Genomic DNA, 16,955 nt, shown 5'->3' on the forward strand with positions numbered 1-16,955 from the left:
TGTTTGAACAGCTGCATTCCTTCACACCCCTTCAAACCTCTCTCTCTTGCTGTGCAGTAAAAAACTAATTCTGCTTTTGCCGTTCATACCCCCACCCCTTTAATGTCCTGGTTTGATGGAGATCAAGCCTAATGGAAAAAGAGTGCAGAAGTGAGGTAAGTCATCCTTTAGACTGTGGACAGGTGTCTATTAAGAGGTTGGTTGGGCGTAAAGATGAGACAAGAGGAACCCTGTGAGGCTCCATGGTCTGATTTATGGAGCTCTGACAGCCCTTTGTATGTCATCACGTATAGCTTCCATCAGAGTCATAAGCTGACGGGCCTTTAGTTTCCACTGACTGGCGCTGTAATTGCAATTGTAGGCTACGGACAAACCCGGCGCGGCTGAGACATTTCTCTTGATTTCATCCAAACTTTTCTAAAGTTTTTATGGGCCTTCTGGAGTTGAATAGACAGAGTCATCAGACAGTAGGAAGTGTGATGGCTTCTGATTCAAACGCTAGTAGGTTGGAGTAAAACGTATTGCTAAATACTTGTAATGAAATAACATTTTGGGGAAAATGTCTATTTGCATTTTTAACAAGGAGAGGATATCAATTACATCTTTTCGTGCAGAACAGAGCTAGCCCATAGGAAGCGTTTATAGCCTAGCTTAGCACAAACACTTGAAGCAGAGGGGATAAAGCTAGCCTAGCAATAGCCCCGGTTTGTCAGTGTGTATACAATTATAAAACAATGAAGTGCCATATAAGTTATATTTACTTATAACTGCCAATGTAACTTAAAGCATCCATCCACAATTATTACCGTTGCAAAGCTATGAGAAAGGAGGTACATTGCCATTATTATGTTTACCTATATATTATTTTTATTTATTTTGTACATGTTAAAGGCACCTAATAGGCCTTTTGTGATCCTCCCCAACCCTTATTTCAGTCTCCTATCGCGCTGAACTCGTTCTCTGTCTGCTTTAGAGGAGTTTCCTTGATTTAATTTGACTGTCTTCTTTTGTAAAACATTTAAGAAAAAGTGCTAAAACCCTGACATTTGTCCTGCTGGAGATTTGGTGGAATCTAGATTAAAAAAAATAATTATGCATAGAGGCATGGAAAATCGCAGCTCCTTCATATCTCTACCCATAAATTAATGACAACAATACAGCCAAAGCTCCCCTTTTCAAAGCGCAGCCTTCACATTAATTTACACAGCTTCTGTTTCCTTTGGCATATTTCTACCGGCGAAGCCTTGAAAAGAAAGCAATCATGACCAGTGTGTCTCCATTAAAGAGTAATCTCTCATTCACCTTTAATTTCGAGAATAATAACTCACGTAATTGTGACCTTCAACAGACTGGAAAAGTGACAGATAAGTTCCATTTCCTACTGAAAGAGAGAGAGAGAAGCTTTAAATGAATGTAGAGGTTCCCAAGGCTGGAATTACAAAGCAAGTAAAAGGATCTTAAAAAGATACGTTTTACAGATATGTGTCATCAATATCCCTTAGTTCTTACTGGACCATTAATGAATTATTTGCTGCTATAATCCCAAAAAGAATTATTTCAAAATGTCTAAGTAAAGTGTGAATGCAATTGTACTAATGCAGACCAGTCTAGATGATAAATGCATGATTAGTTTCTATCCCTACCAGCCTTTATGTTTGCTTCACTTCTGTATGTATTGTTCACACACAAAAAAAACGAAAATTCTTAAAATAAATGATCAATAAAATAAAAAGTAAGACATGCTTGGAAAAAAGGCACGTCATGGCCTCGAAAGGCCTGAGCCAATATCAATATCGGACCATTCCATTTCTACTTTTTATTTATTCTCCCTTTTGATTTTGAAAGAGGGAAAAAGATGTTGGTTTTGTGCACTTTGGAGCCCCTGGCAGTGACAGACAACTGACACATCAGTTTAAGCATATCATCATGAAAACTAAATGACCCGGACACACATGCACACTGCACATCAGATGGAGTGAGAGATACAGAGTCTCTCGGTGGAAAGGGCTGGATGTTGAGGGTGGAGTTGGAATGGTAATAGTCGGAAAGATAATTATTATTTTTCTTTACCTCACGTTGGCTGGGAGCAATAAACAACTCACAGTCAACTTTTGACCTCAGCTGGAGACGATCGTCGAAGAACAAAAAAAAAGCGACGGGACACATTTCACAATTTAACTGGATTAAGGTCTTCAGCAAATCAAATAAACACGACTGTTTCGTGTAATTCTTTAGGCCTGTTTTTGATTTGATACCAATAAACCAAGAAATAGAACCCACATTGGAACAGATCACTTTGCACACTTTGAATGTCATTCACACGCTTTCCGTCGACAATTCCAGAGATAGGGGTGAAAATCCAAAGTCCTCTTTCTGTGCAATGAGTAGTGTTGTAAAATGGACATGGAAATGTTATCATTACAGTGCAGTTTAATGAGATTAAAAACAAAACTTTTAATGTAGAAGATGTGAACTGTTTTTGTTTTTCTATCATTTCTTGAATTCAAAGAAGATGGAATACTTGAGCATGGAGGATACTGCCTTCCCAGCTGTTTCACATTCACATGTAAGCATTCTTAGAGCACACTATGAAAACTGAACAAACAACTTATTTTGTGATAAATATGAGTTTGTCATAATTGAAATTCAATCAGATAATCGAGGAAGTGGTAATATCCAGCATATACAGTACGTAAATTATAAATTCTATTGTTACGAGAATATTAGCTTATTTGTTACATTATGTTTAACTTTATGAAAAGATTATCTCAAGAGTTTGAATTAAAAGTTTGAATTGGGTTGATTCTTTTAATAGAGGTTTGAAGGCTGATGAGCAGTGTCCCCTCATCTACAATCCGAAAGATATTTTTTCCCATTTTAATTGTTGGCTCTCTTATTTGAATTTTTCGACATGTACAATGAGAAATAACTTGCTGTCTTTGTCCTTATTTCTAACAAATACATTACAACATACTCAGTGACAGAAATAAAAGCACCTAATTCAATGTTTTTGATCTATTTAATTTGTTTTATTACATTACATTCTGTCATTTTATTATCAGGAATGTCCTTGGATACATTTCAATGAAATCTGAAATATATGTTCCCTAATAAAGACAGAAGAGTAATGTGGTGTGTGCGTGTGGAGAGGGGTTGGAAATTAAGGACACAGGCTTGGAGCAGACCCTTTGCATCTACATGTTGTGTGTGTGTGTGTGTGTGTATGTGTGTGTGTGTGTGCTTCCACATAGCTGCCAAGACACCCCGGATTCCAGTAAAGGCTTTTTTTATCATGAACACCATTGTTGTTGGCTTTGATGCTGTGACTAACGGCTCAGTCACACCACCACTTCCATCACATCCAAGCGACCAGTCGTGCCTTTTCATGGTCTGTGTGTGTCACTTGGTGTTAATGTCATGTTTGTTTTTGAAATGTGAAGCTGTACATGTTTACAAGAACTGGATAATTTAATGGGTTGTGAATATCCAAAACAGCCATCATGTGGTTTACATCCTGGCCTAAACCTAAAGGGTCAGTGCGTAAAAGCTGACTGAAATTGAGTTATGGGGAAGGTTTGTTTGCTTGTGCTGGCAAGTCCAACAATAGAGTAGATGGGATTACTGTAAGCGGCAGGCACAGAAAAACCATTTACATCATTAGAGTGGTCAGGTCAGATTATCATTTCACACAAAGGAAATCAATGTGGTTTTGCAGTATTTTTCTAAAACCAGAAAAAGATTGTACAAAGGTCAAAAAGGACATGTTGCAGAAAAAACACACACACACACATGCGCACACACACAATGTCACTGGATTTTATTTACGATAGTAAATGGATGCTGTTCAGATAACTTTGGAAAACCAGATCAGCATTTTATACCACAGTGATGTCCGTCACTGAGACAGCAACTGTAAGGAGGTTACTGGGAGTTAAATTACATGGATAAACTGATTTATTCATTTATATTGTGAAAAGGTATTTTAACTGATAATATACCATTATAACTGAATATTTGTTTTTACGTTAGTTTTTATTCAGAAATGCCCCATGTCATGTTTAAAAGAAATGTATGAGAATATTCAGTCCAGTGGGTAAATAAAGCTGGACTTTATTTGAATCTGTATTGATGATGCAGTCAATACCAAGTCAACAGGACCTGTCATGCAGTCCCTCTTTGGAGAGGTGACAGACAGCAGCCTTTTTGTTAGTTTGCAAGTTCAGGAAGTCGTTCTTAAGGCTATAGTGTGTAACTTTTTCATATAAATGAAAGTCGGTTACTTTCAAGCCATCGCCAAACGAATTGACAAAAAGTTGGTTAAGCCTATCAGCTCCACAAAACCCTCTCTGTATGTCTCATCATGGAAGCGTTTACAAATTGGTGTCGCCCCCGACACTGGTGAAGGAGCTAAGAAAAATCCCAAAAAGCACCAGAAAATGTTTTCAGTTGTTGAATCTACTGCTAAGAAAAAACCTGGACGTACAGCAGAAGGTATAAAATTTGTGAGCGATCAAGACTTACCTCATGTAGATTTGCCAACGTACTATGGTTGTAAATACTCAGAATTACTCATCAACAGAAGTTACGCAATATAGCTTTAATTTATCCTTGAGAATGAATGGTGTAGCATTCTGCCTGAACCAGCGAGGGGGCCAGACATGTCTGAACTCTGAAATGTGCATCGGTGGAAATGAAGGTGGACGGGCGATGTCTGAAGACGCCTGTGAGATTTCTCAGCCCGCTTTGAACCTGCAGACATGGATCCTGCAACGCTTTTATAAAGGTGATCCGAGTGCAGCTGGTTTGCTTTCATGTCACAAGTGAATAGAATTAGACTGGATAATGTGAACAAAGTTTGTTCTATAGCTCTTGAGCCGCTCAACATATTGTATGAATAATAGATTAAGGGGGAAAAATGTGGTTGAAATTCCCTAATGAAATTTAAAGAAAAGAAAATGAAAGCCACTTTGTGTAGAATGTAATCATTTCTGACTATGGTGCCCCCATGGGAGTAGGCCTTTACTGAAGGGCCAAAAGCTTATACAGTATATGTCTATTACACAGTCGGCATCTTCTTGAAGCAGAACATCAAAACGGCTCTCAAATTATTACTTTTAATAGTAAGCTAAATGACAGCAGACAGTTAGCTCAGTTAGCATAGACACAGGCAAACGCAATTGCTTATACAAGCGCCACACATTTTCGATCAGAGTTTAATGTGCATGTTGAAGTAAGCCGACCATGGTCGATATGACTGGCCATCTATAAATGGGCTGAGTCATATGTATCAAACGGTTACTGGAAGGCTTACACACTTGTCCGTATGCTTCTGTACTCATCTCTTCTCTGACCACGTGTAAAAAATGAATGGCTACATCTGTCCGGAGGTCCGCTTTACGGAAAGTCACGTCTTCTGTGGTCTGTTTTCAGGACTATAAAAACGTCAGGAATGTGTAAACCGAGGTGTGTGTACAGACGTAAAAATTACTGTTAACCATAGATAGCAATCTGGAAGCACTTGCAAGCTTGCACGCACGGTAGGCACACAAACACACACAAACACACACACATACTCTTTTTTCGTTTACTGCTATTTATGTTTTTCCAACTTTGCTTTAGCTTAATCAATAACAAATATACTTAGTTTGTTGTAGGTGATCAAACATAACCTGGCATGTTTTGTTATTGTAGAAATATTTGTCCCTATTTTTCCCCCTTTCACTAGCCTATTCCAAAGAGACAGACAGTTGTTGTATGGGTCACCTGACAGGATCAAATACACGCACCTCCCAGTCTTTATAAAATGAAACATATGTGGTCATTTCCATATTGTGAAATCCCTTTTGAAGATTTGTCTGAAGAGGCAGAATCAGATGTTTGCCCGGGATCCCTTCAGAAGACCCCGGAGCTGTTTGATCTTCACAAACCAGAGCCACTTTAAAGTGGAAATGTACAGATGTGCAGTAGCCTGGTGTTAAGGGCGGTCACCTACGTCCATAACAGGCTTCAATCAGTTTCCCTTTTAGTAAAATAATCGAAGTGGATTACAAAATGTCAAAATTAAAACATTTTATTTATATCATTCTTCATTTCAGTTGTTTATTTTTTTTTTATTCAAGGTGATTTTATACGATTGGAATGAGTTTTACACGTACAGTATGTGAAGGGTCGTGTTGATACAGAATTCAGACCAAAACAAAACGCAGACCAATAGGGAAATTACATTGAACCTCTGAAATAACTTTTTATGTCAGTTTCATCTACTTGAAAAAAGACTGTCCATCATTTGCACTGTATGTTGTTAAACCCTGTCCCTGGACCTGCTGGTTCATGCGAACAAAACAAAAAGCAAATAAAAGGCTAAGCATGCACCAAACAGGGTTCTAGTTACCTGACAAAATATGAAAGACTATATTACATTTAAGGTTTTTTTTTACTCATGCAATGCTCATGCTAGTGTGGTTTGAGGTAATAGAACATTTCTGCTATGTGCCTGGTTAGTGGGTTTGAGGAGTCATGACCCTCTGATCCCACATTTAGCTTTAGTGAGGATTGAAAGTACATGGTTTCAGTTTGCTGTCATGAATCACAACAAACGATGAAAAAAGAAAGAGCAGAAGTTAACAGGTCTTACCGCAGACAACTGAGATGCTACGCAGAGCCGGGCAGGAGGATGTATGCTGGGCGATTGGCTAAATTGGGAGAAAATGGAAATAAAGAACAGGTGTGTGTATGTGTGCTGGTGCTTGTGAGTGTGCTTATGTTTTCTTGTGTGTGTGTGTCCTCAACAAATCGCATGCTTCTCAACCTTTTCAGACATTAAACAGGTGTTTTTTACCTGTACAGATGCAGAACATAGACAAAGATTAGAATAAACACACTCACACACACATGCACACACTCAAGCAAACACAAACACGCACGCACGCGCACACACACACACACACAAACACACACACACACGCACACGCACACGCACACGCACACACACACACACACACACACAACCAAGTGCTCCTTCGTCCTATCCAGACACAGCCATCATACTTGATTTGCCTCTCTGATTGTCATCTGGAAACAGCTTGTAGATACTCCCTTTAGACAGAAGTAATTTGAAGTATATTTAAGCTGTATATTTAGGGATTGACATTTTGAGCCTAGAGTTGGGATGTCACTGGTCTTTCCATTTCTCCTGAACTACCCATCCAAAGAAGTGTAATCTGAAAGTGAATGCAGTTCAAGTGAGGAAGCGTGCCATGCGTTTGCATAATTGTGATTCATTTTCTCCTCCTGGCATGTGCAGAATAGCTTGCTTTAAAGAAAAAAATCAACAACACATGATGTTTGTGATGTTGCTGCGTCCCCCAGGTGTTGTTTATCCCTTTTCCACTGTAGGAATGAAATAGAGTGTGAACAGATAAAAAGAGGGTCAAGCGGTTGAAATTGAATGAGACTAATTTTTGTGGAATGATCTGCGAGGAGGCAGCATCAGCTATAGCGCATGTTGGAGAGACATCACTCGGTTTCCGCAAGCGTCTGTATCTTTGTAACAGTCTCTTTCAGCTGCTTCTTTTCTGCCTTTCTTTCTTTCTTTCTCTCTTTCATGTCTGTGTTTCATCCTCCCATCCTCACTTTCATCTCTCTGCCATCCCTCTTTCTCCTTCGGCGTTATGACATTTCAAAAATGCATCTGGATGGCACGACTGATTCCACTGCAATGTTGTCAAAGCACAGGCTTAAGTTATGACAGCTTTGAAGCTGGACTAGAACAGAGAATACTTGAGTCACTCTGCTGGTTAACACAAATACATGTCTCCACTAGGAGGAGCTTTAACAGAGTCTCGTTACAATCACAGGCCTCACCCACACACACACACACACACACACACACACACACACACACACACACACACACACACACACACACACACACACACACACACACACACACACACACACACACACATGGAGGGAAACTTTAAAGTATTGGTCCATTAAAGGTGCACTATGCTGTTTCAGAGGAGGGGGATTTGATTACATCTGGAGAGCCTGCAGTTAGCTTACAAATGAATAGTTTCCATACATAATTCTTAGTATTGAATAATTCTATCATCATACATTAAAACTGTTTTTTTTGTGGCTATACATATCTGTATCTGATTCCTCTTGCAACGTTTCATTTAAATGTTAAACTTGGTTAATAATGTCCGTCCATTATCAGCAACAAAAATAAATGATAGTCTATTTTTCCTAGTTAAACATTTTTTTCTATTATGTTTTCAAGTTGTTCTTCACGTCACCCAGACGTCTGACAACATCTCATGTGTTTGCTGTCTCCTTTTCTGAACAGAACCATAGCGCATAGATCAGCCTATAGCCCAAAGGTTACACCTTTAGCCTATACTGTGTGGATGCCATCTATAGCCTACATTATTGACTGTACTTTGCCTGCACTCTGAAGGGGGCAGCTAAGGGCGTATAAGACCTATGTACAAATAAATGAATGCAGATCATTTGATTGATATGCAGAAAGTATAGCCTACATATAGCAAGTTTCCACAAGAAGACAGTTTTCATATTGGCTACAAAAATATCCCTGTGACAGTGTCATAGGCTTCATGAGGATGATAAAACTATTTAAGTATAGTCTGATACAGTATTTCCTATTAAAGGTGGATTCAGCAATTCTGGAATGTTTTGTTGTCAATTTTTTTTTTGTCAAAATCAGTGAATATCTATTTACGATCTGCTGCCTGTCTGTACGTGCTGAAAACAAATCTGCTGGTGTTGATGCAGGGCCTAGGCTCTGTAAACCTGTAAACAAAGGGTACACAAACAAAGGGACCTGAAACATGCTCGTTGGGACGAGAACATTATCAGCTTCTGCAACAGGCTGTAGGAAGTCTGCATAACAAGGTGGAGTTCTATGGTTTACACCTCTGTGCTGAGAACGTAGAGCAGATTGTGGCTTTTCTCATGTTAATGCATCCAGTTTGTAAGGCATTACCTACCTGGCCATGATAATCTATTCACGGGATCACCACTACTGCTCTTGATTGCCTGTTGGTCTCCTGAAGGGGGGTAGGCAGCAAGAGTGTGGGACCTGACACTGAACATAGAAAATAATAGGAATTACTGTGAATAATATACTTTTGGCAAATCTATCATTCATCAGGCTTTTAGTGAAGATACTAATAAAATAGTCGCATCAGTGATGGGTTTTAGGTTGCTCTTCAATTATACCACTTATTGCTAATTACATTGGTCTGCAGGCGTCCGCACCTTGTTTATTGACATGAATGATGTGAATGGAGACTTTACCTGTCGCGGGTCGGGTGCTGTCTAATCTGATTACTGATATACAGTATGTGTGTGTGTGTGTGTGTGTGTGAGAAAGAGAGAAAAGGGGGCAGACATGGAGGGAGGGGTATGAAGGCAACCCAGGGGGTAGGTAGTTGACCGACAGACAGATGCTTGCATACACTCACAGGCGTCGGGGCAGAGTGAGAGAGAGAGTCGCAGACAGACAGAGTTGCGTGCAGAGAAGTTTTTGCTTTTAAGCTTGGAAGGTGAAACTTGTCGGTGCAGTTTGCTCATTCGCACCAGACTTATAGACTATAGCCTATTCACCAACAAAACAACTAGGAAAACATTCCAGGACTGTTTCCGACGTTTTGCTCCAGGTGCGTTGTTGTAGCGCGTCTCGGGACCTGTTGGTTCATTTCGGCTTGAAAGAAACCATCAAAACTTTTTTTGGATTAACGTGCCGTAAAACTTTGTCCAAGACGTCGTCAAGAAGGCGAATGCAGAGAAGGAGTAGGAGGTACAGAGAGAGCAGCCTGGGCCAGCCAACGTTGAGAGAGAGGGTGATGTGACCCTGCGTAAACTCCAATGACCACCAACTCTCTCGCTCTCTTTCTCTCTTCTCCCCCACTCTCTATCTCTCTCTCTCCCAAACACACGTGAAACAGCAGCAGCAGCGCGTCTATGTCCAGGCTCGAGCCAGCATGACTCTGTCCGGCGGTTTGTCGGATACTTGTCAGCTCATTTTACGTGACCGCATGGAGCCGGAGCTGTGGAAATAAAGGACTTCATCCATGCCGTCAGGGGAATAGTTGCTGCTCTGCAACACACAGCAAACACAAGCCAAGGGTGCACACGCTTTAGGAGAGAGAGAGAGAGAGAGAGTGAGAGAGGGAGAGAGAGATACTTACGATGCGGGGCACTTTGAGCGCATTCATTCAGTCCTGCGTGATACTCCTGGTCCGAGCAGACCAGTGGAGGTTGAAGGACTCCGCCAACTGCGAGCTTCACAAGAAAGTAAGTCACATGTGTGAAGCGAAAGTAAATGTGTAATTACAACTGCTGAAGTGTTCCAAAAGTAGCTATAATTCTTATCAGAACTACCACAGTGTCTTCTATTATATAGGCTAGTAAGAAGTGTCATGAAAGCAGCCATAAAAGTCCCTCTTCCCTTCTGCTGGCTGTTTTAAATGTTTTCACATTTTCAGGGACCAAATATTTTAGTGTAACTTAATTTTTGTAGTTCATAAAAAATACTATTTCTAGCTTGGTCTAGCTACATTATAATTTGATGCAAAACAAAGTTGCCTTAATTGTTTAAGTAGATCAAGCAGGATATTTTTATCAAGTGTTCAACATGTTCAAATGCCTCTTTGTAGGCTGCAAATGTTTTAACCGGGTTCCCACGTTGTACTGATGGGAGTTTATTGCATTGGTCAGCCCTGTGGATCCCTATTGAGTTTGAGTTGTGTGTGTGTGTGTGTGTGTGTGTGTGTGTGTGTGTGTGTAGGTCTTTAACTAATGACTATTTTCATTATTCATTCGCCTGTTTGTTATTTTTTTCAATGAATCCATTAACACTTTAGTCCATTAGGCCACATAAAGAAACAGTTTAAAATGCCCATCACAAGTCAAGTCCCCACATAGCCCAAGGTTTACTCTTCAAATTGCTAGTTTATTTTTCTGACCAACTGTCCAAAACCTCAACAAGCCCAATTAATAATCATATTATAATGATAATGAATAGCCTAAATAAAGAAGCTGACACCAGGGATTTTGCTTGATACGTAACCCAAGTTAAATCAATGATCATGTTTCATTTGTGCATAGGCTCTGATTGACATGACATTTGTATTTGTAAAATACCTGACTACCTTTCAGTCTCTATTTTAAAAAAAAAATTTCAGTCGTGATCTTTTAAACTTGCACGGACCATATCAGGTCAGACCCGGCAGAAACAGGAAGGCAAGGCATTCAGCTTCACAGTCTGACAATCACTGACGTGTGTATTGTTTGTTTGGCACTTGGGTCCTAAGTGGCCTGTTAATAAGGCATTATCAGTCTATTAGGGCTGTGTCTAATAAACAGCCCCACGCAGACAAAGTGCTGGGTTTTTTTGCGGGTTGGTGTCAGACAGTCCCAGTGTTGGTTCATGTAAAGTAGATTGCATGAAGTAAAAAACAAAGTGTGTCTGTCTTGCTGTGTTCCTGTCTCTGTCTTGATTTCTCTTTCCCATTATGTCACTTGCCTATGATTCGCTCATATTCACAGCTGAAATGTTGTGCAAAATTGAACGGAACATTAAAAGGTGGAGTCAGCGATTCTGGAGAATGCTTGTTGTCAAAATCACTGAATATCTCCTTACGATCCGCAACCTTTATATACTGTGTGTGTGCGCTGAAACACAAAATTCATTGTTAATAGACAGCCTAGGCTCTGTAAACGGGCATGTTGCTAGCTATGGTGTACCCATTTTGTTTACATAACCTTTTTTTCTTCTTTCTATCTTCATCCCTCCAGCAAACCGACCTAAACTCCTTCCTGTGGACCATCAAACGGGACCCCCCTTCCTATTTCTATGGTACGATCCACGTTCCTTACACGCGGGTCTGGGACTTTATCCCCGAGAACTCCAAGCAGGCCTTTCAGGAGAGCAACATTGTGTACTTTGAGCTGGACCTGACGGACCCTTACACCATCTCGGCGCTGACCAGCTGCCAGCTACTGCCTCAGGGAGAGAACCTACAGGATGTCCTACCCAGGGACATCTACCGGAGACTCAAGAGACACCTGGAGTATGTCAAACTCATGATGCCTTCGTGGATGACCCCGGACCAGAGAGGTAAAGGCCTCTACGCCGACTACCTCTTCAACGCCATCGCGGGGAACTGGGAGAGGAAGCGTCCCGTTTGGGTGATGCTGATGGTCAACTCGTTAACCGAGGCCGATATTAAGACGCGGGGGGTGCCCGTCCTGGACCTGTACCTGGCCCAAGAGGCAGAGAGGATGAGGAAGAGGACAGGGGCCGTGGAGAAGGTGGAGGAACAATGTCATCCCCTCAACGGGCTCAACTTCTCCCAGGTGAGTTTGAAACTGTGTTGCTGATTAATGTTCAGGCCAGGGACAGTGTTCTTTTTTACGTTCACCGCCACCTTCCCAGCAGTGTTTATGTTTGTCTTGTGCTATGCTATACCCTGCGACTTCAGTTTTTTGTGTTTTAAATTAAGGTTGATGAGAAGAGTGTATCATCTAATAACCAACAAAAGTTTAGCAACTAAAGTAAAACACACTTACTAGGTACGTTGTTGAAGAGGTCAGTTTTGGTTTGCTATGTGAGAAAAAAAGTGGTTCGGTGCCCGTAGACGAACATTGAATTATTTTTAGGTGAAGCTTTTACCAGGGAAATTACTGTGGCATCCCGGTTATCTTATTATTTTCCCACAAAAGCTTCCTCTGTCTAAGCGGGACATCCAGTCATTGCTACGAGTATCACATGATGTGTGTTACAGTATGTGATGCAGCTGGTGGGTTTACCCATCAGAATGTTTAGGTTTGTTTCTATAAACTTGGCTGAGAGAACAATCTGATTGGCAAACCGCACCGCAATAAAAAATGGCAAGGCCTATTGTATTACAGTCATGCTCAACAATTATAAGTCCCGCCCTCCTTCTGTACCACCCGTACTGACCAATCAGAAGTGGTCCAAGGCGTCTATGTATGTCGACCAACAACTAACATTTGAAACGCAAGGAAAAACATTACATTCTTGTTGCAGAAAAATAGCCCAAAGCAAGGGAGTATTTCGGGGTTTGAAACCACAGATGTGCTACATAAGAAAAGTATTGTGTGAGGCCTTTCGTGAAACATTCTCCAAATCACCAGGCAACACCACAAACCTATATTATCAGCACTTGAAAAAGCACCACATACAATATATGACGAGTGTACGCTGAAAAAGCCAAGTGAAAGTATTGATGTTCTAGCCCAGTAAAGTTAACAAGTAGTTTCAGAGTCATGTGCAACTGTTACTCCATATGGAAAGGACTCGTGCAGGCAATTCAATGCATTTTTCTGGCGACGGTTAGAAAATGTGGGCTGAACCTTTGCGGTCTCGGGGTAAACATTGGAACAGCTGATTTTTTTTTACAGCAAGGCTGACAAGTGACATTCCTGTCATATCTGACCAATTTTGTTTCACCCCACAAAAGATATATCTCAAATATACTGTATAATGCAACAACTATCAGCTCTTTGTCCACAATAAAAGACAGGCAGACAGGGAGTTAAAGACACCATTCAATTGTAAACTTTACTTATCAATTTTGCGTTCTCTCTTCCAAATAATTAGGCCATGTGACTATCCATTTATGAAATGAAGTTGCTCACATTAGGATTCTCCATACCCCGGGAATAAGCACAGACATCTGTATTTTCGTGTTTAGATGTTTGTTTTGTGATAGCTATATTGTATAATCTAAACGCTTGGCTTTAGAAAATAATATATCAAATCAAACCGCTGTCAGAAAAATCCCAATTAGATATTTTCCCTAAATTGTTTAGCCCTTACTCAATGTCAAATACTTTCTACTGAATAGGCCTCACATCTCCTAAAATATGCAACCTAATGCATGTGACAAACAGTATATCTAGAGATTTAGGATTTATTATTTTCTTTACAACATAGGCCTGCAGTTTTATCTTTTTCCTTTCTTTTCCCATAGCGTAGTCGGGTGGAAAGAGGTGTGGTGTTAATAATCAGCTGTACAAACATTCAGCCGTGCTCCACCACGTTCTTTGTTATTAAAGAAAAATGGATCCTAATGACTCGAGTCTGGAATCACCCGAAAGGAAAAAAGGAACCTTGTTCCTCCGACCGGCACACTTAAGTCCCCTTGCCTGTCTGTCTGTCTGTCTTTCTGGGCCCCTCGGTGACCCTTTCAGCATTATAAACATCGCTCAAAGGCAGCACTCACTATGAAATCATGTTGCGGAATTATTGAGGAATTTCTTCTAATGCTGGTCAGGAGCTAAGGGGATTACACTTGACCATTTACCCTAACACCCAGAAGCTTAAAGTGTTGTTATTTTAAAGCAGGCCTAGTTGGCCCCTCAGACTTAGTCTCCGCTACAAACCACCCAGCAGCACTTTTATTGGCATTCTCTTGAGGTATAGAATGGGAAGAATGGGGGCGATGTCAATAAGCATGCAGCACATGTATTCAGTCAAATGTACAATTAAAGATGATTTCATTAGGCAGTTAAATAGAAATCAATTTTCAGTGGCAGTGTTTATCTCTCGATAAACACATGGAGTATGAGTAAGAGTTCACAATGGCTAGGAGTGATTAAGATGGGTTCCTTTTTGTACACTCCAACATGTAACAACTTTTGTATTTTTTCAATCTGAAATACAACAGCCGGTTTCCCTCTTTCCGACAATCATTCTCTTGTGTTTGTGCAAATAATGCAATTCCCCTGGGATGTCGAGATGGATGATTTGATGTACAAAGTGTCTGACTTTGACATTAGAGGGGTTGCATCACGTTTCGTTTTTTAAAGCTGAATTCATGTTTGACACGAAGGTAAACGGTAGTTCCCATAGTCGTTGGCTACACAAGGGCTGGATATTGGCAACGACTTCACGATACATGGGTCCCAATATGATAAATCACACATTGCGATATATTGTGATATTCCACATAGTTCATTGAAAATGAAAAAAACAGAGCTGAAATACAAGTTGCTTTGCACGATCTGGGTGGTCTTAATACATCACATCACATTATAATTTATTTTATTTTATTTATTATTCTTTCGGACAATTCCACACAATACACAATTTTCTCTTGCAAATATTCATACATCATACTTTGTGTTGTCCGAAGGGAGACGGAAGAAGCCAAAGGCTTATCAGGTCCCGCCCCCATAATGATAATTTACTGGACAAAGCAATCTAATTCAAAACCTTAATTCAAATTCAATACCCAGCAATTTGAGGCAACTGGCTGTAATGCGACATCTACAGCAGCAGAGGTTGTAGTTCACAACCAGTTTAAAACTTGATTTATTATAATTTTTATTCTTCATAATATTGAGTCCTTGGAGGATTTATGATACAATAGCACAGCACAGGCTACACATGAACTTAATAACCAGAGTAGACTGTGATACACAGAGGCTTGTGTTAAGTGGAAGGTTTGCAGTGGAGATGTCTTTTGTTAGCTGTCTTTTCCTGAAAAGACATACAGTCTTTCTACAACTTCCTCAATGGTATTTTCAACATCAGCTATCTCAGAAACTTGTTGAAGAAAACACAAGCACGGAATGGCCGTTCTTGGGGTCTTGGTAGCCCCCATAGACCAAACGTGTAGATGTTTGACGAGGTGTATGTCAGCTATGGTGTACCTATGCATGTTTCTACCATGGTACATACTTAAACAAGAAATGTATCAACCCAAAGGAATCGTCAGATCATGTTCAGAATATGAGTTTCTTTTGGAAGACATCGACAGACCACTTATTTTGACGATTACACAATGAGAACTTGGTGTTATGAGTGTCAGAGAAAGAAAGTGGCTGGCTGAAATTGGGTTTGTCAACAGGGTTATAAAGAAAGAAAAACCTCCCATCATCATCACAGGCAGTTGATTGAATTATGCCCACAAAGCCTCCAGCAGGCTCAACAATGGATTCTAGTGTCCCAGACACAACCCCAACCCTGACATAGCACTGACACAGCGTGTACAGCTTGGCTCTCCATAATATCCACACTCAGTTTCATTCTAATCACCAGCAGCTTGATGGGCGCCTTGAAAACCTGCTGACTCGAAGCAGGCCCGCTGAATATTTCAGTAAACTTTTTTTTTGCCACTGTTTTTGCAGTGTATAGTTGAAAAGGGCAATTCCATCGAAAGCCTTTTAGCTCAACTCAACTGTAAGATGTGCCGATAGAGTGTGATGAGTGAGATACACAATGGTGAAACGAATACTGTCGCCACACAGCACTGTTTCATCATGCTACAGCCAGAGAGCCATATATTTATATGGTCTGTAATAGGCTCAGTAATGTTTTCACTGGCCATTCACATCTGGCACGGAGCAGAAAGGCAAATGGAAAATAAAATATTTCATGAATTGAATTAGTAGAACATTGTTCGAGGGAAACACAAAATGACATCCAACCTGCTTGCTTTCTTTCTATTGATGATTTTCAGCAGATTTTCTGTCCAGAGTTGATGCAAACATTCCCTTATTTGTTGAAACATCAACACAAACGCTGATCGGATGAATGCACAACACGCTCCAGGGCTGTAGCTGGTCTTGGTTTCTGATTTCCAAGCTGGAAAACCATTGTGGTTGTTATGGAATCATACGGAAATCTGTGGTGAGAACAGGCCTCGCGATCATGCTTCATTTTACCACCATGGCACAGTGTGTAAATAGCTGTTGGTGTTGGTTTGGGAGTGTTGAAGTAGTTGGCCAGGACAGGACATTTTTAGTCTTAAGTGTGGCATTGGGGAAATTGGGCAGCTGAATTGATAGGCGTTCAAGCGTCAGTCACTGAGGATGCAACTCCAGCTTCAAACTTTTAACCAACTCCCTACAACCTGAGGGTCAGCAGCAGGGACATTTCCTTCTCCCACGTGAGAATT

The 16,955-nt window shown here is 40.5% G+C and overlaps 1 protein-coding gene across 1 annotated transcript in view; it reads left to right on the forward strand.

Moving 5' to 3' along the window:
* Nucleotides 1-10,215: 10,215 nt before the first annotated feature.
* The window catches only part of trabd2a (TraB domain containing 2A), a gene marked incomplete at both ends in the record, with an annotated part of 66,625 nt that continues 59,885 nt past the window's right edge, over nt 10,216-16,955 (forward strand). Inside the window, 2 exons of the mRNA XM_080046629.1 lie at nt 10,216-10,320; nt 11,824-12,384. Coding sequence (XP_079902755.1) covers nt 10,216-10,320; nt 11,824-12,384 — 666 coding nt within the window. The remainder of the gene's footprint in view (nt 10,321-11,823; nt 12,385-16,955) is intronic.

This window comes from Ammodytes marinus (genome assembly GCF_949987685.1).
Source record: "Ammodytes marinus genome assembly, chromosome: 18".
Lineage (NCBI taxonomy): Eukaryota > Metazoa > Chordata > Actinopteri > Uranoscopiformes > Ammodytidae > Ammodytes > Ammodytes marinus.